A 22,378-nucleotide genomic window follows, 5' to 3' on the forward strand; every position below is an offset into this window, starting at 1 on the left:
GAAGGGATGCCATCAGTTATGGACCTTTCTATAAGCCTTCCATATGCCCAGTGAAGTGACTGGCCTCAGGCAATACACAGATGGAACAAATCCTATATAATTTGTACCTATTGATCTACAGCTGTCTGTCCCCTACATCCCTCAGCTCTGAAAAGCAGGGAGTGGAGAGCTCAAGTTACATTAGGGAAGGGAAGGGGACCCCCCTTTTCACACAGCACAGGAATAGAGCTGAGCCTTTCAATCTGGAGCTCCCTCTCCATCACCTGTCTCCTCTTGGTGTCAGACGTGGCTGTGGACAGAAATTACACTTAGTGCTCTCTTATGAAAACAATTACACGCTATAGAGGGATATGCTTTGTTCATATTTCATGTCTTGAGGTTTAAAACCAATGTGCCTCTAAAATGTGCTACTCCTGCTTGCATGTCATAGCCCTCTTGTCTTCTGAAGGGTTCAATTGCTGTCTGTGCTGACCCAGCTCCTCCACTATTCACGTAGCTGTCAGGGGGAATAAAACTAAAATACTACAATCTAGCTCAATCCCCTTTAGCGTTGCCACCAGCAATGTAGTCCAAGGGCCAATGTAAATTAGTCATTCAATTTAGAACAATTGGATTGACCCTTGGCCTACTCGATTTGTATCAATCGGATTGTACGACACTGACATGGGTGGACAGCCAAGTCCCTGTTCATTCCCTCCTACACAGCACTCATACAATCCTTCATCCTCCATTACAAAGAGCAGATCTCTTTACAAGCCAGTATTTTCATTGGGACGGGAGCCCCTATATGCAGTTGTCTCCCCAAAATTATGAATATTGCAAGCTTGCCTCATTGGGGGGGGGGGGTGAGGGGAATAGTAGATTGAATGTAGTCTGATCATAAATTTTAAATTATTCCAAGAATTTCTATGAATCACAACATATCACCATGTCATATGACCCCATCTGACGATTGCTGCCCATGTCCCCAAATGACTTCTTCCTTAGTGGAGACAATATCCCCAGTGGAGACACAAAACAATAAAAGTTTAACAGAGGAAAAGTCTAAAACCAATAAAAAAAAAAAATTGCCTGAATTCCACTTTAAAGTGGAACTTGACTCTCAAATCAACATTAACCATTTGTAAAACTATTTACTAATACTAGCAGCATAAGTATAACACCTTGGCACTGGCCGTATGCAAAAATGTGGCCTCCTGGAGCCTGGTCCTTAGCACAGAGGGGGAGACATGTTTGCTGCCTACAGTATGTACTTGTGCTGAGAGTGCGCTCCCAACACAGTTACCGACGACTAACTGAAAGCTCCTAATTGGGAGTTTTTGGACCACATGACCGCCAAACCTCTTAAAGGGCCGGGAGGCGCCAAGAAGAACTGCAGTCTGCTCATAATTTGTAATAAAAACATCTTTGCCATTCTGAAGCTTCCCTTCAACCACTTTGCATATTAAGTTTTGTATATACTGTGATTCTGTACTCAAATATGCTGCAGAAATCTCCCTCCACTGAGTCTGACTGCAACCATTTTAACTGTGGGCAGCTGAAGCTGCTGCCTGTTCACTTCCTGGATTTACACAGACACACCTCCAGCTCTCTTTGGCCCTCTTGTGGCTCATCCCCCCCTCCCTTCCTGGCAAACAGAGAGCGCTGTGTATTATGTCATAAGCCTAGGCTTTTTACCAGACAAGAAAACAGGAAGTGGGCTGTATAAAAACAAAAAAACAAAACAAAAAAAAAAAAAAAAAAAAAAAAAAGCTGAAGTTCTGCTTTAACTCAAGCAAATAGGATACTCCTTGCTTTTTTTTTTTTGAAACATTTTTTTGGTTACTTTCTTGTTTCCAGGCCGAGGCAAATTATGTCATACATCCCAGTAGGGGAAGCGGGGCTTTCTCAGCTAACCACACCCTTCTTCCTGCATGCCTGAACAAAGGGCAGGTGGATTCTAGGAAGTCAATGCTACATGAATCAATCTGCCCTTACTTAAAGTGGATGTAAACCTGAATTTTTTTTTTTTTTTTTTTTATGTCATAATGTAGAGCAGGGATATGCAATTAGCGGACTTCCAGCTGTTGCAGAACTACAAGTCCCATGAGGCATAGCAAGTCTTTGACAGCCACAAGCATGATGGGTAGTTTTGCAACAGCTGGAGGTCCGCTAATTACATATCCCTGATGTAGAGTATAAGATTTCCTATCATTTGAGCCCAGTCTTGCCACACAGAGTTAATCCATCTCTGAGCAATCCTCTTTTATTGTTCAGTGAGATAAATCTTGACAGAGAAAAACTTTGTCAAATCCTCCCCCTTGCTGTGAGTGACAGGTGATTTACATCTCGTGCACTAGCCTAAGACATGCATTATTTTTTAATTCCCTCCCCCACTCATTTCTTCAGCAGCTCTGCAAGGATTGGCTGTTCCACACCTCAGCATGATTGGGCATGCTGAAGTCATGTGGTTACTTTCCTGTCTTTTCACTGGATGTTAGAGATCATAGCAGAAGTTCAGTGTAAGAAATACACAGGAGAAAATACATATTGACAAGGGGAGTGTAGAGGTGGGCGGGGAGTGTAGAGGTGGGCGGGGAGTGTAGAGGTGGGCGGGGAGTGTAGAGGTGGGCGGGGAGTGTAGAGGTGGGCGGGGAGTGTACTGACATCACAACTCCACCCACCGAGCTCCAGACAACAGACCCGCCCACAGAATCTGTAGTTTTTCGGGTCTCATAACAGACAGAGGGGAGACATTTGACAGGTAAGGATACATGGAGGAGGCATGTATATCCTTATAGATAACCTCTATGGCAGTAGTTTAGAAAGGATGACATTGGGTTTACATCCACTTTAAGGTCACGGCCAGAAATGCTAGGGGGCGTTTTCAAAGCGATTTCTCAACCAAATAAAGCATGGAGACATGGATGGATGGATGGATGGGGGAGTTCACTTTGAAAATTAAAGATTAATTAAATATCAGGTTTACTTTGTGATACTCAGATGCTGTGTAGTTCTGCTTTAATACTCGCACTGTCTTCTGTTCCAAGAATAATATGGTCAATGCCATTGCAGATCTTTGTAAAATCCTAGCTGCCTGGCTGTCTCACTTTAAGGACTCGCCTGCATTATTCTCCAAGCAGTGATCCACAGCGGATCACCTTACAGAGGGCATTTGACAGATGGAAAGGAGTTGGGTCATCTCCTGCACTTGTACTGTACTTTGTGGTTTTGGGGAGTGGTGGGGTGTCAAAGATGCAGCTCACCACCTGTTTGTACCGCAAGTGTAAACTAGATCTTGCTCAGAGTCAAGGACCTGAAATAAAGCACTGGAAGTGATCTGGGCTCAAAAATAATGAACATATATGGTTGATGCCACTGCTGACCATCATCTGAAAATACTAGGTGCTTGGCTGTCATTACGGGAGTCCAGGACCTGAAATAAGTGCACAGCAAGTAAAATCCCAATTACAGATCTGCATACTTGAAGCAAAGAACTATGGTTTAGCAATACTAAGCGAGTAGCAATTTCCAGAGAAGACCCCGATGGTGGCCTACTTTATACCTACCTGAGCTGACTGTATAGTGACAATATCTTCACACCAACAAGATCAGCCTGGAAGACCCCAATTCATCCCAAAGGTGTTCTATCAGGTTGAGGTCAGGACTCTGTGCAGGCCAGTCAAGTTCCTCCACCCCAAACTCACTCATCCATGTCTTTATAGACCTTGCTTTGTGCACTGGTCCAAATTATTTGGTGGAGGGGGGATTATGGTGTGGGGTTGTTTTTCAGGGGTTGGGCTTGGCCCCTTAGTTCCAGTGAGGGGAACTCTTAAGGCGTCAGCATACCAAGACATTTCGGACAATTTCATGCTCCCAACTTTGTGGGGACAGTTTGGGGATGGCCCCTTCCTGTTCCAACATGATTGGCACCAGTGCACAAAGCAAGGTCCATAAAGACATGGATGAGCGATTTTGGGGTGGAGGAACTTGACTGGCCTGCACAGAATCCTGACCTCAACCTGATCTAACACCTTTTGGGATGAATTCAAGTGGAGGCTGTGAGGCAGGCCTTCTCATCCAACATCAGTGCCTGACCTCACAAAATGTGCTTCTAGAAGAATGGTCAAATATTCCCGTAGACACTCCTAAACCTTGACGAAAACCTTCCTAGAAAAGTTGAAGCTGCAATGGGTGGGCCAACGCAATATTTAACCCTACAGAATAAGACTGGAATGCCACTAAAGTTCATGTGCGTGTAAAGGCAGGCGTCTCAATACTTTTGACAATATAGTGTATGTGTGCTGCCTGCTGCCCTAGGCCACTGCCTATTTTGGCTACACTTGAACACCTTCAACATGTGTGCCAAAAAAAAACCGCACCCAAAATAAACAGCGCTTAGAATACGCTTGCAAAGAGCAGCTCAGAGTATTGAGCCAACTAAAGATAATGGTCTTTTCTTCCTCTGTAGACATAGGACAATGCACACAGCCCCGGGGGCAGCACTGGGTGGATGGGGTGACTGCGCACGTCGGCCTGCCAGCCATTTGTAGGAGACATTATCACACGTAGAGGAAAGGGTTAAAGTTGCACAACCGCTGACGCTTCAATGTCCAGGCAGAACACAGAGTTATTGTAACACTGAACCAGAATTCTATTACTGGAATCTTTAGAGCGTTCTGAAAGGATATTACATAGAAAAGAGTTTAGGATCCAGGTTAGGAGAGAGGTGGAGGGACGGTTATGGACGGTTCTGGACGGGGATGGGAGGGGTGGTGATGTGGACTGACTCACGTATTAGACGGATGGGGAAGTGGAACCTCAGGCACACACATGTTACCACCATGCATTGTCTGCTCAATGAAATGTCATCTCTGCTTGGTCTACAGAATGACAGTTCTGGGCGAGCCATAAAAGCACATTCTGAAGATGTCAGTTGCCTGGCTAACAGCTGATCCGGGCCAAGAATGTCCTGCAGACATCAAAAGAAGGCGTGAATTCTACCACAGGTCTGCAGTCACGTGATACAAGAAAATGTTACTTCCTTTATTTTATTTACTACTACTTCATCGTGCTGTCCTGTGCTGGCAGCATTCTGGAGATGTGGACCCAGGGCTTTTTTCAGCGGGGAACGCAGTTCCAGCACTGCTAGCAATGCATGGATTAAATGCAGGGCAATCTTTAATATGGATTGGACCCTGGGCAAAAATCTTCTTGGGGGCCCCCCCTTGCAATTTCACTCTCCACCTGCTCTGAGACATACAATAAATAGCAGCTAGACTTAAAAATCAGTTTACAAGATCAGGCAGCCGTTGTGATTGGTTGCTAGCGGTTACGGCATATCATTACGGCTTACTGACTGGTTGCTAAAGGTTACAGCACACATTGCGGCTCACTGATTAGTTGCTAGAGGTTACAGCAAATGATTTCTGCTTGGTAATTGGTTGCTAGAGATTACTGTACAGTAATTCTGCTCACTGATTAGTTGCTAGAGGTTACAGCACATCATCTCCTCACTGCAGGGGGGCATGATATACATATGAATGCTGCCTTTATTTACATATCAATGCAGCCGGCCTCAGCTATTTACTTATGAAAACATGTAAACACAGGGTCTGCAGGGGAGTCATCTGTACACAATAGGGCAGAGCTGGGCAGCATTAATAGTAGCACTTCACACTGAGATATCAGGACACAGCACAGGACTAAAACTTCAAGGGAAAAGGGAATGTAAACGGGGATAGTTGGCAAGTATGAGGCAGCTGCTTTGGGCCCCACAACAATGACAGCTGCCCCTTTTGCCCTGCCTTAAAGACGGCCCTGATTAAATGGCAACAGGAACTGGAGAGTCTATGGATGCTGGGAGGGGAGAATCTATTAATGCTGGGGAGACCCCCCCCCCCAGTGCTCCATTTAACAACACTACTTGGGTAGCATGAGCTTTACTGATTGGAGCACTGCACAGGGGGCACATTGGTCAGCTGGATATCCAAATGCTGTGTTCTGTACAAGAGCAAAAAGGCCAACACCCCCCCCCCCCCCCCCTCTCCGTCCAGTGCACCAAATCAGAAAAGCTCATGCTGCCAGAGTAGTGTTAACTGGAGCACTGCAGGGGGTGTGTCCAAATGCCAAGGATCTAGTACAGGGATATGCAATTAGTGGACCTCCAGCTGTTGCAGAACTACAAGTCCCATGAGGCATAGCAAGACTCTGACAGCCACAAGCATGACGGGACTTGTAGTTTTGCAACAGCTGGAGGTCCGCTAATTGCATATCCCTGATCTAGTAGATGAACCTTGTAGGAGAGCAGTGGTCTGGATCTCCAGTGTGCAGTAGACACAGGACAGCTTGATGTAGTAAAAAAAAAAAAAAAAAAAAAAAAAAAAAAAAAAGGGGGCAAGAAGAAAGGAGGAAGAAGAAGAAGGAAGAAGAGAAGAGAGATAGATATATACAAGTCATGACTAACCGGGTTGATGGCCACTGATTCAGAACAAGTGTTAGAGAAGTTCTGAATTTGCTAGATGAATTGATTATAGGGCCAGTGAGCAGCACACTGGTGGGTTTTTACCTTAGTGCATAGAATTTATTAAAAGGTAAAAAACCTGCGAAGGCAGCTGAGGGGTATACAAAAGCATCAGTGCAGGAAAGGCGATTTTCTCCCCCACCCCCATTTTCTTCATTCAATCCAGCAGACTGAAAAAAAGAAAAAAAAAAGAAAAAAAAAAAAAAAAAAAAAAAAAAAAAACCACACACAACACCCAAACACCCTGACAAATTGCTGTACTAACACCAGGAATGTTGGTGCAGCAATCACCCCAGCTGTGCTATTGTGTTCTGACAGTTGGACCCCCCCCCCACCAAAACACCCTGATCAACGCTTGCAGCCTTGGTCTGCAAGCACTAATTTTTGATGGACTTACGAACAAGCTCCTGGTACAGAACTCAGTAGGTAAGGTACCCCCACACACCAAAAGTATTGGGACGCCTGCATTCACAAACTTTAATGGCATCCTAGTCTTAGTCCGTAGGGTTCAATATGGAGTTGGCCCAATCAATTGCAGCTATAACAGCTTCAACTCTTCTGGGAAGGCTGTCCACAAGGTTTAGGAGTGTGTCTATGGGAATGTTTGACCATTCTTCCAGAAGCGCATGTGTGAGGTCAGGCACTGATGTTGGATGAGAAGGCCTGGCTCGCAGTCTCCACTCTAATTCATCCCAAAAGGTGTTCTAATCGGGTTGAGGTCAGGACTCTGTACAGGCCAGTCAAGTTCCTCCACCCCAAACTCACTTATCCGTGTCTTTATGGACCTTACTTTGTGCACTGGTACGCAGTAATTTTGGAGGAACTTGACTGTCCTGCACAGAGTCCTGACCTCAACCTGATCCGACTCATCCAAAAGGTGTTCTATCAGGTTGAGGTCAGGACTCTGTGCGGGACAGTCAAGTTCCTCCAACATGACTGCGTACCAGTGCACAAACAAGGTCCATAAAGACATGGATGAGTGAGTTTGGGGTGGAGGAACTTTACCGTCCTGCACAGAGTCCTGACCTCAACCCAATAGAACACCTTTTGGGACAAATTAGAGTGGAGACTGAGCCAGGCCTTCTCGTCTAACATCAGTGCCTGACCTCACAAATGCTCTTCTGGAAGAATGGTCAAACATTCCCATAGACACACTCCTAAACCTTGTGGACAGCCTTCCCAGAAGAATTGAAGCGGTTATAGCTGCAAAGGGCGGAGCCAACTCAATATTGAACCCTACGGACAGAAGCTGGCCATACATTATACAAAATTCTTTTATTCAATTTCCTTTAGGACTTACCTTCAACTATGTAGTACAAGGGTCTGCCCGAAAGAGTTTAGGTTTGACCTCACATTAGGACAGTTTTGGTATTATATTATCATATTAGAAAAGTTGTACAAGAAACTTGTATAATGTAGGGCCAGCATAACACTGGGATGCCATTAAGGGTCATGTGTAAAGGCAGGTGTCCCAATACTTTTGGGATATAAATTTTTATTATTTTTTTAATTTAATTTTTTTTTTTTTTTTTTTTTTTTTTTTTAAATTGTCTCCCCTTCCATGCACTCGCATTTTTCCCAGCAGCAATCCCCCTCCTGTAGATCTCAGTGCTGATCACACACCACCTTCTTCTGAACACTTCCTGTCCCTTTAACTGTCACTCTGACAGTTCCCCCAGGAAGCCATGATGATGATGATCAGTGCTGGAACCCGATCACAACTGTCACTTGCAGAATCCCCTCCCCCTCCCAATGACATTATTACCGGACAGCTGTGCACAATGACATGACCAGCAACAGGCGATGTACCCACAATGCCATCACCAGCAGGCATGGAACTGTGCCCAGGAGGAGGGGTGCCCGCCCCCCACCCCCAGCAGGGTACCTTGGGGTCCTTCTCATAGTAGTACTGCTGTGTCCGGATCCATCTGCCCACCAGGTGGTCCCGCACGGTGTGTGCCAGGGCGAAGTAGTAGTCCCGGGTGGTGGACACATTGCGGTCCTTCACCAGGGTGAAGTGGAGGTGACGGTTGAAGCCTTTCTTCAGCTCGGAGACATTCTCCACCCCGACGATCCCCCGGATACTGATCTGCTTCCTCTTGTCCTGATCGCTCAGTGGTTTGGCCATTTCTGCTCCGCTCCGGACAGGAGAGGCGGCCGCAACTTTATACCAAGAGTCCAACTTCCCCTGCGCTGACTCCGCCCCTACTGCGCCTCTATTGGATGGGGGCGGGGGCTGGAGCGCGGATTGACCAATACGGATACAGATTGTGCGCTCGTCTACCTTGGCACTGCAGAGTTTGTAACATAAAGGAACATTGTAACATAAAGGAACACTGTGACATAATAACACTGTGACATTAAAGTCATAATATTTTTTAATCACTTTCAGCAGCTGATTTAATGCGGTAATAAATCCCAAACCAAAAATGTACTATATTGCAGCTTACCAATCATTAGATGTGTGGGCTGCATTCGTTTTCTTTCCTTATGCCCCGTACACACGATCGGAATTTCCATTGGAAAAATCTTGGATGGTTTTTCCGACAGATTCGCGCTCCAGCTTGCCTTGCATACACACGGTCACACAAAAGTTCTCTGAACATTCGACCGTCAAGAAAGCGGTGACGTACAACACTACGACGAGCCGAGAAAATGAAGTTCAACGCTTCCGAGCATGCGTCGAATTGTTTCCGAGCATGCGTGTTTTTTTGCGCATCGGAATTGCATACAGACAAATGGAATTTCTGATAGGAACTTTTTCCGACGGAAAAATAGAGAACATGCTCTCAATCTTTTGCTGGCGGAAATTCCGCCAGAAAAAGTCCGATGGAGCGTACACACGGTCGGAATTTCCGACCAAAAGCTCACATCGGACTTTTGCTGGCAGAATTTCCGCTTGTGTGTACGGGGCATTAAGCTTTTTCCCCTTCTGTTTTCACCTGGTGATCTGGGCAGTAACACACCCCCTGTACAGGCTGGGTTCACACGGAGCAGATCCGTTGGCCCAGGGCTGGTGCAAGGATTTTTGATACCCTAGGCGAAACCTCATTTTGCTGCCCCCCACTTGGCTCCACCCCCTTTGCCCTGCTCATGTATACCTCAACATTTTAATGAAGAGCCCATCAAATGCAGCCTCACCAGTGCCCATCAAATGCAGCCTACCTGCGCCCATCAATGGAGCCTACCAGCTCCCATCAAATGCAGCCTCACCAGCGCCCATCAAATGCAGCCTCACCAGCTTCCATCAAATGCAGCCTCACCAGCACCCATCAAATGCAGCCTCACCAGTGTCCATTAAATGCAGCCTACCAGCACCCATCAATGCAGCCTCACCAGCGCCCATCAAATGCAGCCTACCTGCGCCCATAAATGGAGCCTACCAGCTCCCATCAAATGCAGCCTCACCAGCGCCCATCAAATGCAGCCTCACCAGCACCCATCAAATGCAGCTTCACCAGCACCCATCAAATGCAGCCTCACCAGCGTCCATTAAATGCAGCCTACCAGCACCTATCAATGCAGCCTCACCAGTGTTCATTAAATGCAGCCTCACCAGCACCCATCAAATGCAGCCTCACCAGCGCCCATCAAATGCAGCCTCACCAGCACCCATCAAATGCAGCCTCACCAGCGTCCATTAAATGCAGCCTACCAGCACCTATCAATGCAGCCTCACCAGTGTTCATTAAATGCAGCCTACCAGCACCCATCAATGCAGCCTCACCAGCATCCATCAAATGCAAACTACCAGCATCCATCAAATGCAACCTACCAGTGCCCATCAAGGAATATTTGCTTGCTTCCATTTATTCGGGAGTCGGGACACAGTCACAGTCCTCCACTGCCGCTGCGCCTCTGACACTATGTGGGAACGGAGCGGCGGCTGCCTGCTGATGCTGAGACTTAGTTGCTTGTGGCAGAGAGAAGAGAGTAGGAACACCAGTGGCCGGCTGCCCTAGGCAGCAGTGCGCCCTAGACGGCTGCCTAGTTTGCCTAGTGGTAGCACCGGCCCTGCATTGGACGGACTCCGCTAGCTTAGCGGGGGATCGCTCCGTTGATCCCTACTGAGCAGGCGGATGACAGGTCACAGTGAGCAGAGACGGACCTGTCAGAGCCCTGCTGATCTCTATGGGGAGATCATATGAAAAAGGACAGCATGTGAAGTAGGCTACAGGCCCTGCTGGCCACAGGTGACACACAGAGATGAAACATATCATCCTACATAAGTTGTACCTGTTTATTTACAGCAGTCTTTCCTCTACATCCATTCAAAGTGCAGAAATTACCCAGGATCTCTCAGCTATGAAAAGCAGGGGCAGAGAGCTGAAGTTACATTAGTGAGGAGAGCTCTGAGAGCTGATTGGAGGATAGGGACCCCCCCCCCCCTTCACACAGGTACAGGAACAGAGCTGAGGCTGTCAATCAGCTGAAGGTCCCTCCCCTGTCACCATTTTTCTCTTGGTGTCAGGAAAACTTGTGAGAAGTGATTCATGCAGATAGCAGAGGAACAAAGCAGCAGACAGAAAAGACAGTTAGTGCTCTGAAGTAAGATATGTACACACTATAGGAGGGATATGCTTTCATATTTCATACAGGGGCGGACTGACCATTCGAGCATTCGGGCACTGCCCCAGGGCCCCATGCCACTAAGGGGCCCCATCAGGGTTGCCAGCCTCAATAAAACCAGGGACAGTATGTAAAAATCTGTGTTTTTAAAAAAAATCCCAAGATTATAGCTGCCCCACCTCTCCAGTACCTTTTTAGTGTGTATGTGTGTATACTGTGTGTGTATATTGTGTGTCTGTGTGTGTATACTGTATGTGTGTGTGTGTATACTGTGTGTGTATATTGTGTGTCTGTGTGTGTATACTGTATGTGTGTGTGTGTATACTGTGTGTGTATATTGTGTGTGTATACTGTATGTGTGTGTATACTGTGTGTGAATATTGTGTGTCTGTGTGTGTATACTGTATGTGTGTGTGTATACTGTGTGTGTATATTGTGTGTGTATACTGTATGTGTGTGTATACTGTGTGTGTATATTGTGTGTCTGTGTGTGTATACTGTATGTGTGTGTGTGTGTATACTGTGTGTGTATATTGTGTGTCTGTGTGTGTATACTGTATGTGTGTGTGTGTATACTGTGTGTGTATATTGTGTGTGTATACTGTATGTGTGTGTATACTGTGTGTGAATATTGTGTGTCTGTGTGTGTATACTGTATGTGTGTGTGTATACTGTGTGTGTATATTGTGTGTGTATACTGTATGTGTGTGTATACTGTGTGTGTATATTGTGTGTCTGTGTGTGTATACTGTATGTGTATGTGTGTATACTGTGTGTGTATATTGTGTGTCTGTGTGTGTATACTGTATGTGTGTGTGTGTATACTGTGTGTGTATATTGTGTGTGTATACTGTATGTGTGTATGTATACTGTGTGGCCCCATAATCTATTGCCTGGGGGCCCCATAATCTCCTATTGCTCGGGGGCCCCATAATCTTCTCCTATTGCCCGGGGGCCCCATAATCTCCTATTGCCCGGGGGCCCCATGAGTTGTCAGTCCGCCCCTGATTTCATATCTCAGGTTTAAAACCACTTTAAATAGGCCATCTGGCACCAAGACTAACTGTGAGCGTGCACATGCCTACTGTGAAGCACGTGAACGAATGTGCAGGCCTGGCCGCGACTCTATGTGCAGAGCCGTGAGTAAAGCTAAGCGCATGTTTCCGAGCCAGCTGGGTAACAGGAATTCCCTGATGGTGACTCTGTGTAGAACTAGAAATTCCAGCATTCCCACTTGCCACGTTCCATATACCAACCCCTGTTTGATGCCTACCCTGAGATATTACAGGTCAAGTGGTATTCATCAAAACAATATATAGGTATAATGTATACTGTATATATACTTCCTTTTATATTTCTACACCCATTCAACAAGCAGGCTGCATTTTGCTGGTGTATAATGACATGCATGTACCAGCTGCCTACATGGACATTAGAATAAGGAAAGTTAATCTGTAACTGACACATTCCTGCAACTCAGCATACAGTTCATAGTTATAATCTGTACTACACACTAATGTCCTTACTATGAGGGTATGTATATTGTACATAGGATCCTACCAGAACTAGTTACACAGCATGACTGGCCAGACTCAATGAAAGGACAAAAAACATGTAAAGTGTTAAGAAAACAAAAGTCATTTTAGATGTCACATAAAAGGGGTCACATTAATGGCTCATGCACATGGGCACTTTGCCCCTATATCACAGGTATCCAACACAAGACCCGTGGGCTGAAGCCAGCCCATCAAGCCATTTCATGTGACCCTCGCACCTCTTCTGCGTCCCCCTCATCTCCGCCCCCACCTTGTCTAGCAGTCGGCAGCAGAGAGGAGGACAGAACTCCTCTGCCAGATCCTGTGCTTCTCTGTGCAGCCACGGAGAGGCCCACCTCTGCCACTAACCCCCGTCTTAGCAGTCAGCAGCAGAGTGGAGGACAGAACTCTTCCTACAGATCCTGCACCTCTCTGTGCAGCCGCAGAACCTCCTCCTCTACGCCTCCCCTGGTCTTAGCATTCAGCAGACTCTGGCACCTCACTCCAGCCCTCCTCTGGTCCTTCTCCAGACCCTGCACTTTCTGCTTCCCATCTAGGGTTGTCACCTTTTTTTTCACGTCAAACCTGAACACTTTAGTGGCACAGGGCAATTTTTTTTTGCAGTAAACACTATAGAATCATAAAAGACCTGGGACATATTTGGGTGCCCCAAGGAGAGTAGCAATGCGGTGAACAGTGGGTGTGGCCAAATAGCTCTTGCTGACATCATCGCCCCACCCTTCAGTGATGCCAAACCTGCCCCCATTCAGCTGCCTGCAGCTCCCAGACGGCAACATATTTGTGTGTGACTATCTTGGTCTTGATGGGAGCCACAGCCCAGTCTAAATAATGTGTCCGGGTTTCTGGCGAACTGAAACCCGGAAACGTGATTAAAAAAACAGACTGTCCGGGTGAATCCTGGACAGGTAGCAACCCTATTCCTATCCCTGTCCTCAGCTTCTTCCTGGCAGCAGCACATGGTAAGGGGGTGCACTGTGATGTAAGGGAGGGTGGGGGTTCTTGATAACTGATGTAAGGGAGGGTAGGGGTTCTTGATAACTGATGTAAGGGGGCTTGGCGTGCTTTGGACATCTAGTCTTCCAGATACCATGCTCAATTGGTACTAAGGGGCTGTCAGAAACCATGAAATCAGACCGAGACAGAAGTACAGTTAAATCACACTTGTTTAATAATAAAAGTAAATAGAACAAACGTAATCAAAACATAGCCAGAGCACAGGAACCGGAACGGATAGTCAGACAAGACAAACGTCAGGGAGCCGGAGATGAGTGTAGTAAAAAAGCAAGCAGGATCTGGAGCCAGAAGGGATGTCAGCCAAGCAAGTCTTTTAACAGGAATGCAGGAGAGCGTCTCTGTGATGTTGACTAAGGCGAAGGCAGAGATCCTCTGGGCTGGACGGCTTAAATAGGACTGACGAGCAGGATATCATCAACAGCTGAGTAACTGTGGAGAGATAGGAGCTGGCAATTAGCCGACAGCTGAGCGGCCAGCTCAGAGAAGGAAGGGCTGAGCCCAGCCCTGACAGGGGCCCAAAGTGTGCCAAAAAAATATCCCCCACACCATTACACCACCAGCCTGAACCGTTGATACAAGGCAGGATGGATCCATGCTTTCATGTTGTTTATGTCAAATTCTGACCCTACCATCTGAATGTCGCACCTAAAATCAACAGACCAGGCAACGTTTTTTCCGATCTTCTATTGTCCAATTTTGGTGAGCCTGTGCGAATTGTAGCCTCAGTTTCCTGTTCTTAGCTGACAGGAGTGGCACCTGGTGTGGTCTTCTGCTGCTGTAGCCCATCTGCTTCAAGGTTTGATGTGTTGTGCATTCAGAGATGGTATTCTGCATACCTTGGGTGTAACGAGTGCTTATAGCAGGGCTGGCTCAGCCCTTCCTTCTCTGAGCTGGCCGCTCAGCTGTCGGCTAATTGCCAGCTCTCATCTCTCTCCACAGTTAACCAGCTGTTGTGGATCTGCTCGTCAGTCCCGCCTACTTAAAGATCTCCAGCTCACTTAATTCCTGCCTTCGCCTTGGTCACATCACAAGAAACCATCTCCTGCGTTCCTGTTTAAAGACTGGCTTAGCTGACATCCCTTCTGGCTCCTTATCCTGCTTGCTGTTCTCTAACTCTGGCTATGCTTTGACTACGTTAACTCTATTTACCTTTTTATTAATAAACAAATGTGATTTTACTGTACTTCTGTCTCGCGTTTGGTTCATGGTTTCTGGCAGTTTATTTGAGTTACTATTGCCTTTCTATCATCTCAAACCCAGTCTGCCCATTCTCCTCTGACATCGACAAGACATTTTCCTCCACACAACTGCCACTCACCGGATATTTTCTCTTTTTTGGACCATTCTCTGTAAACCCGAGAGATGGTTGTGTGTGAAAATCCCAGTAGAAAATCCCAGTAGATCAATAGTTTTTACAATACTCAGACCAGCCCATCTGGCACCAACAACCATGCCACGTTCAAAATCACTTAAATCCCCTTTCTTCCCAATTCTGATGCTCAATTGGAACTTCAGCAAGTTGTCTTCGCCACATCTAGATGCCTAAATGTATTGAGTTGCTGCCATGTGATTGGCAATTTGTGTTGCCAAGCAATTGACTAGGTGTACCTAATAAAGTGTCTGGTGAGTGTACTTACAAACATGTCAATAAAAACAGCTCATCCAGCTATTTGTGCAAAGCCCAGGGGGGTCTGATGAAGAAGGTACATGGTTCAAAATGCATCAGACAGGATCCCGGTGAGGTCCCCCTTTTTTTCTGGAGTTCCCCAAGTCATATGGACCACTGGGCTATGCACATGTAACTCAATGAGCTGTTTTTATTTACGTTTGTGAGTATATTTTATGTTGATTTTTAATACACGTTGTAGGGTAACGCACTAGGCTGTTGCGCCCTCTTTTGTTTGGATTTTGTAGGGTTTTACTCCTGTCAGGTTTTTTTTTTCCTGATGGCCATACAGTCAAATGTATTATCCCATCATTATGTGATTCAATCAAATTGCATATCGATTGGATAATAAACAAATCGGCATAACCTCCCTTCTGATTAATTTAGACTTGATTTAGATCATGTTCGATCGGCCAGGGTGGAAATGTATTGATTGTTTTGCATCGGCAGGAAACACTGAGATACTTTGTTAATGAATATGATTGTATTTCGATCTAACAGATGATAAGATTACATGATGGAAACAGATGCAACTGATAACTTACGATCATATCCTAACTAATGATTGAAATCCGCTTCCCAATATGTTACATATCAGTTGAAAGGGTTGTTGACTATGGATCAATTATAGAGATTGTCAGAAAAGAAATTGATCATTTATCGAAGAGTGTATGTCCCCGATGATATATTTATTTCCCATGACAGCTCCATCTAGTGGTCATACGGGGATATTTTCCCGAAATACCTAAACCAGAAAATACAATATTAAGAGGTTCTTCAGTCATCCCCCCAAAAACATTTAAAGTCAGCAGCTACAAATACTGTATACTTTTAGTGCCGGCTCACACTGATGCGGTGCGGAATTTGTGTGGTTTCCACACCACATCAAAATTGCACCCCGTTCATGCGAACCGCTGTGGGTGTGTAGATTAAGTTGAAGAGGAAGTAAACCCTGATGGGTTTTACTTCCACCTTTATGCCCCTCAAAGTAAAAGCATAATGGGCTCGTTGCATACGAGCCCATTATGAGCCACTTACCTGCAAACGAAACCCGCGATGTCTGCAATGTCTCCGCTGGTGGCCGCATCCATCTTCGCCTCTCTACCTTCCGGGGCCGCGGACTCCGGCTCTGTGACTGGCTGGAGTCGCGTGACGTCATTCCCTCGCATGCGCGCGGGTGCCGACGGTAATGGCGCGGGCCCTATAGAAAAAGCACGGTCAGCGCAAGCGTATATGGTAAATATCTCCTAAATCGTGCAGGTTTAGGAGATATTTCCAGTACCTACAGGTAAGCCTTATTATAGGCTTACCTGTAGGTAAAAGTGGTCTGTAAGGGTTTACAACCACTTTAACGACACCCTGAAAGTGCGATTTGTAGAATAGGATCGCGTGGGTGTGAATACCCATGCAATTCGATTCTGGTGCGGCCAAAAAGAGGGCCCTGCGTGATTTTGGTGCAGATGCGGTGCCCTCTGAGCCTTTTGAGCACTGCTGAAGAATCGTATGTGATTTGAATAGGAATGCGGTGCGATTCCTGTTCAAAGTCATATGCGGTTTGGAACCGGCACTCATTAAAAAAAAACACTTACCTGTCCAGGGATCCAGCACTGTCCTCACCCGGGCCGGTGCTTCATTGGTCTTCAGGTCCAAGCGCCGCCATGCTAACTTGTGGGAAGCTGGCTGTGACTCCTTGCGGCTTCACAGCCAGCTCCCCACTGCCCATGAATGAGCTGTGCTGCTCCCTGTGAATGGTTCTGCAGCCTCCTGGGACCTGTGACATGTCCCAAGAGTCTGCGGGCATAGAAGGAGGGGGCGAACGTCTGCCCGGATCACTTAGGAGGCAGTGGGCGCAGATACCTGTCAAAACCAGGTACATTTTTATTACAGAATATTCTAAGTCATAAAAAAAAATAACAATATTTTTCTAAGACATAGAAAAAAAAATATATATATATACAGGTATATATACAATCACACAATGACCTGCTAGCAAAAATACACACTAGTCACACCAACTACAACATCAAGAGACCCTGGCTATAACTATGATAAGGACCTCAAGCAGGTACTCTAGATAAATAAAAACACATAATGAGTATTAACAATATTTGATAGTAATATACATACAAAAGGTGTTACACATAGTGTAAGTCACCATCCCTCTGGCCGATACGTGGTTCCAGGCCACAGAGCAGCATATAGGAGGCAATGCGTGAACATGGGGATGCATGCACATACAGCAACCCACCACCAGGGGGCAGCATGGCCAGCCAGCGAGCTGCATACAGAGAAATGTAGTTAAGGCGGAGTGTCAAAATCTATTAGTCGACCTCATAAACAGCAGCATGCTAGGAAAGAGGTATCATAAGTGAGATAGAGACATATACAATAGAGGTTAGGGGCTTGCAATGTACCATAGCAGGCTGGAGAACTATGTTAGTAAATTAAAAGCCATCAAAGGTCATAGTACAAAAACCGCAATACAGCAGTCTCAAAGGTAAGCATGCTGTATGGATTGTAGTAATTAGAGACATAGTTTTTATATCTCTAATTAGTTCTCTAACATAGTTCTCCAGCCTGCTATGGTACATTGCAAGCCCCTAACCTCTATTGTATGTGTCTATATCTCACTTATGATACCTCTTTTCTGCTGCACTTAGGATGTGGCTGTTTATGGGATTGACTGATAGATCTTGACATTCCACCTTAACTACATTTCTCTGTACGCAACTCGCTGGCCGGCCACACTGCCCCCTGGTGGTAGGTTGCTGTGTGTGCGCGTGCATCCCCATGTTCACGCATTGCCTCCTTTGTACTACTATGTGGCCTGGAACCACGTATCGGCCGAAAGGATGGTGACTAACACTATGTGTAACACCTTTTGTATGTATATTACTATCAAATATTGCTAATATGAATTTTTATTTATCTAGAGTACCTGCTTAAGCTCCTGAGGAAGCGCATTAGCGTGAAACATGTAGAGCTACATCAACTTACACCAAGCCTGCCTGGTTACCGGTAGTCGCATCTTGGTGCCCTTATCATAGTTATAGTCAGGGTCTCATGGTGTTGTAGTCAGAGCCATCTTTAATACTAACTGGGCCCTGGGCAAACATTTTCTTGCCCCAGCCCCCCCCCCCCATCATTACACAGGACCCTTCCCCAATACTACCCCCATCATTACACAAGACACCTCCCCCATATTACCCCCATTATTACACAGGACCCCTCCCCTACTACCCCCATCATCACACAGGACCACTCCCTCATACTACCCCTCATTATTACACAGGACCCCCTTCCACCTCATTACATAGGACCCCTCCCCCATTATTACACAGGACCCCCTTCCACCTCATTACATAGGACCCCTCCCCCATTATTACACAGGACCCCTCCCCTACTACCCCCATCATTACACAGGACCACTCCCCCCATACTACCCCCCATTATTACACAGGACCCCCTCCCACATCATTACATAGGACCCCTCCCCCATACTACCCCCATCATTACACAGGACCCCCTCCCCCACACTAGCCCCATTGCACAGGAGCCTCTTCCTCCACGGACCCCTGCATTGTCCCCCCCTAGTGGTCTCACCTTGATAGTGTCCCGAAGATGTCAGGTGAACACCAGGCACACCCCACTGAACCCCCCCCGGCAAAGAAATTCTTCAGCGGACCGATGGTCTAAAGCATGTCGGACATGGTGAGGGAGAGGGGTCAGTGTGACTGTGCCTGGGACTGACAAGTGCCCTCCCTGGACAAGGTTTACTTTACTGAACTGGCCAATTACCACACAGGCAGCAGACATAACACCCAACCACCTTCAATCACGCCCTCATTTCATGAATGATAGCCAAATCTACTTATCAATTATTTGCGGGCAGCGCAGGCTCAAGGGGCAGCTGTTTTGGGCCCCATGATAATGACTGGGCCTGGGGCAACTGCCCCTTTTGCCCCGCATTAAAGGCGGCCCTGGTTGTAGTTGGTGTGACTAGTATGTATTTTTGCTAGCAGGTCATTGTGTGATTTTATACATATATATTTTTTTCTTTTTCTATGCCTTAGAAAATTCTGTAATAAAAATGTATACTTTTTTAAGCACATGATCATGTGACAGCCCTAGTTGTAAGCACTCTGGAAAGCCTGCTTAAATGATGGTAGATAAAGTGAATTTTCTGGTTTAGCAGCATGTTTCTAGTACAGAATTAGTTCACTGAGTGAATTTTATTGCTGCCCAAACTTGCCCACCGCACCGTTGTCTAGGTGTGGAAAATCTGCAGGACCAGGAATGACTAGAGAAATATTAGACGTTGGAGTCAGTGCTATATCTGCAGAGTCATTGGATTATTACATAAGGATCTATTGTAATTGCTGTGTGCGGGATCACACCCTGTTTAACACTTGCAGGCGTGGTGTTTACATTGTGGAATATGTGGCTTCCAGTTACATTGGTTTGGCAGGAGGACTCTGCGTTGGTGGTAAGTGAAGGTGTGTAGAGGTTACAGTGAAAGTCCTATTAAAACTTGTTTTTTTTTTCGTCAGGGACTAAAAACACATTAGAGGGACAAGAGGACCTGCAGGGCGTCACATGACCCACCTGAAGACTGCTCAATTTAAGTTCTGTATAATGGGGATTTCTTAAAGCTGAACTCCACGCCAATATAAAACCGAGCGCACGCAATCTCGGCACAGGTGTATTGGGGCAATTAACGCAAATATGCGGCCCCTCAATGCTGAGGACCAGGTGCCGAATCCGCATATTTGCGTACAGCTGGCGCTAAGGGGTTAAATAGTGTAAGTACCTACATTTGCCCTGGACACTTGTAGTCCCTGTACAGCAGGGCTGGAAAATGAGACAAAGAAGCAGAACGACTAGCCAATCAGCTCACGTGCTCACAAGAAGCAGGTTGATAGGAGGAAAGAACAAAGTGACAGAGGGATGACCTCATCCCCGAGCTGCTTCTCCTTTCACTGTCCAGTTACAGGATGGTTGTTGATCCAGGATGACCTGGGTTCAGAGGAAGTAGATCCAATAATGCTGGCCATCAAAACTGAGGACATCTAGTGGCAGAAAAGAGTACTGCGGGGGAAATATTACAGCAAAAGCTGGTTTTGTTGTTTTAGCTTTTAAAGGGCTATTTATTTTTTGTCTTGCTACTTTTGGACAAAATTCTTCTTTAATGTGTAATTAAACTCTAAATCTTTTTCAGTATGTTTGTTATCATCACATTCACCCAAATGAATTTGACAGATGCTAAAGCTGTATAAGTCACTGTGCAGCTGGACATCTCTGGACTCCATAGCAGTTACATTGTCTGCTCCGGCTGTAGATTCGCCCTCATATGATTCCTAGCAAGAACACAATACATAAACCCATTACCATCACGCTATGGTTCTGCAGCATTCTCAGTGCCAACCACTCCCTTTAAGTACAGGACACATTAAACAGGCAGGGCATGACATTAAACAATGCCATTGTGTGGCTGCAAATATTTCTTAATTTAAAGGGTGTGGTACTTTTTGGGTGTATATAAGGAATTTTATTTTTTGTTTTATATTCTTTGTATATGTGTATTTTTTTGTATTGTTACTCTATGTCATTTGTAAAAAAAAATGTATATTTACATATCTAATCATATTTCTCTCTATATAATATATATTACTATATAAATATTATATATACTCTATATATAAGCCATATTACCAAAAGTATTGAGACACCTGCCTTTACACACACATGAACTTTAATGGCATCCCAGTCTAATGCCCCGTACACACGGTCGGATTTTCCAACGGAAAATGTGTGATAGGACCTTGTTGTCGGAAATTCCGACCGTGTGTAGGCTCCATCACACATTTTCCAACACACAAAGTTTGAGAGCAGGCTATAAAATTTTCCGACAACAAAATCCGTTGTCGGAAATTCCGATCGTGTGTACACAAATCCGACGGACAAAGTGCCACGCATGCTCAGAATAAATAAAGAGATGAAAGCTATTGGCCACTGCCCCGTTTATAGTCCCGACGTACGTGTTTTACGTCACCGCGTTTAGAACGATCGGATTTTCCGACAACTTTGTGTGACCATGTGTATGCAAGACAAGTTTGAGCCAACATCCGTCGGAAAAAATCCATGGATTTTGTTGTCGGAATGTCCGATCATGTGTACAGGGCATAAGTCTGTAGGGTTCAATATTCAGTTGGCCCACCCTTTCCAGCTATAACAGCTTCAACTCTTCTGGGAAGGCTGTCCACAAGGTTTAGGAGTGTGTCTATGGGAATGTTTGACCATTCTTCCAGAAGCTCATTTGTGAGGTCACGCACTAATGTTGGAGAGAAGGCCTGATTCACAGTCTCCGCTCTAATTCATCCCAAAGGTGTTCTATCGGGTTGAGGTCAGGACTCTGTGCAGGCCAGTCAAGTTCCTCCACGCCAAACTCGCTCATCCATGTCTTTATGGGTCCCACTAGCATACCTCAAAAAACGGACGTTTGGTCGTCCGAAAATCTAAGCGGGGCTAAAACCTCGTACACACGCTTTGATTTTTGGATGACTGAACGTCCGTTTTTTCAGGCATGCTAGTCTCATGTCCAAAGTGAAGAGGTTACTCAGAATACAACGTCAGAAGTGACGTAATGTGTTGAATAGTTTTGTATGCATTTCGTTCGTTTCTGAGCACGCCTAGTCTTGCTCTCTCACGATTTTCTTTCCGTATGAAAACTGTACTAATGAAACGAAAATCGGACATTGAGTTCACGTACGACAAAAATTTTATAGTCTGCACATCCAGCTTTTGTCTAACGAAAAAGTGAAATCAGCTGTCGAAAGCACCGTACTAACGATCGAAAATCGTCAGACAGCTCGTCGTACGAAATTTTCCATCCGATTTTCGTATCGTGTGTACGGGCCTTTAACCACTTGCTGACCAGCCGCCGCAGTTTTACTGCGGCAGAATGGCACGGCTGGACGAAACGATGTTATGTAACGTTGCTTCGCCCTGTGGCCACTAGGGGCGTGCGCGCCCACTGCTCGCCCCCAGGGCCGATGCGAGTGCCTGGTGGTC

At 45.9% G+C, this 22,378-nt stretch overlaps 1 protein-coding gene across 1 annotated transcript in view; it reads right to left on the reverse strand.

Annotated features, from left to right (window-relative positions):
• Window positions 1–8,714, reverse strand: part of PYGL (glycogen phosphorylase L) — a 50,447-nt gene extending 41,733 nt beyond the window's left edge. Inside the window, exon 1 of the mRNA XM_073610718.1 lies at window positions 8,388–8,714. Coding sequence (XP_073466819.1) covers window positions 8,388–8,630 — 243 coding nt within the window. The 5' untranslated portion in view covers window positions 8,631–8,714. The remainder of the gene's footprint in view (window positions 1–8,387) is intronic.
• Between the last annotated feature and the right edge of the window lie 13,664 nt (window positions 8,715–22,378).

This window comes from Aquarana catesbeiana, linkage group LG13, assembly GCF_042186555.1.
Source record: "Aquarana catesbeiana isolate 2022-GZ linkage group LG13, ASM4218655v1, whole genome shotgun sequence".
NCBI classification, from domain to species: domain Eukaryota; kingdom Metazoa; phylum Chordata; class Amphibia; order Anura; family Ranidae; genus Aquarana; species Aquarana catesbeiana.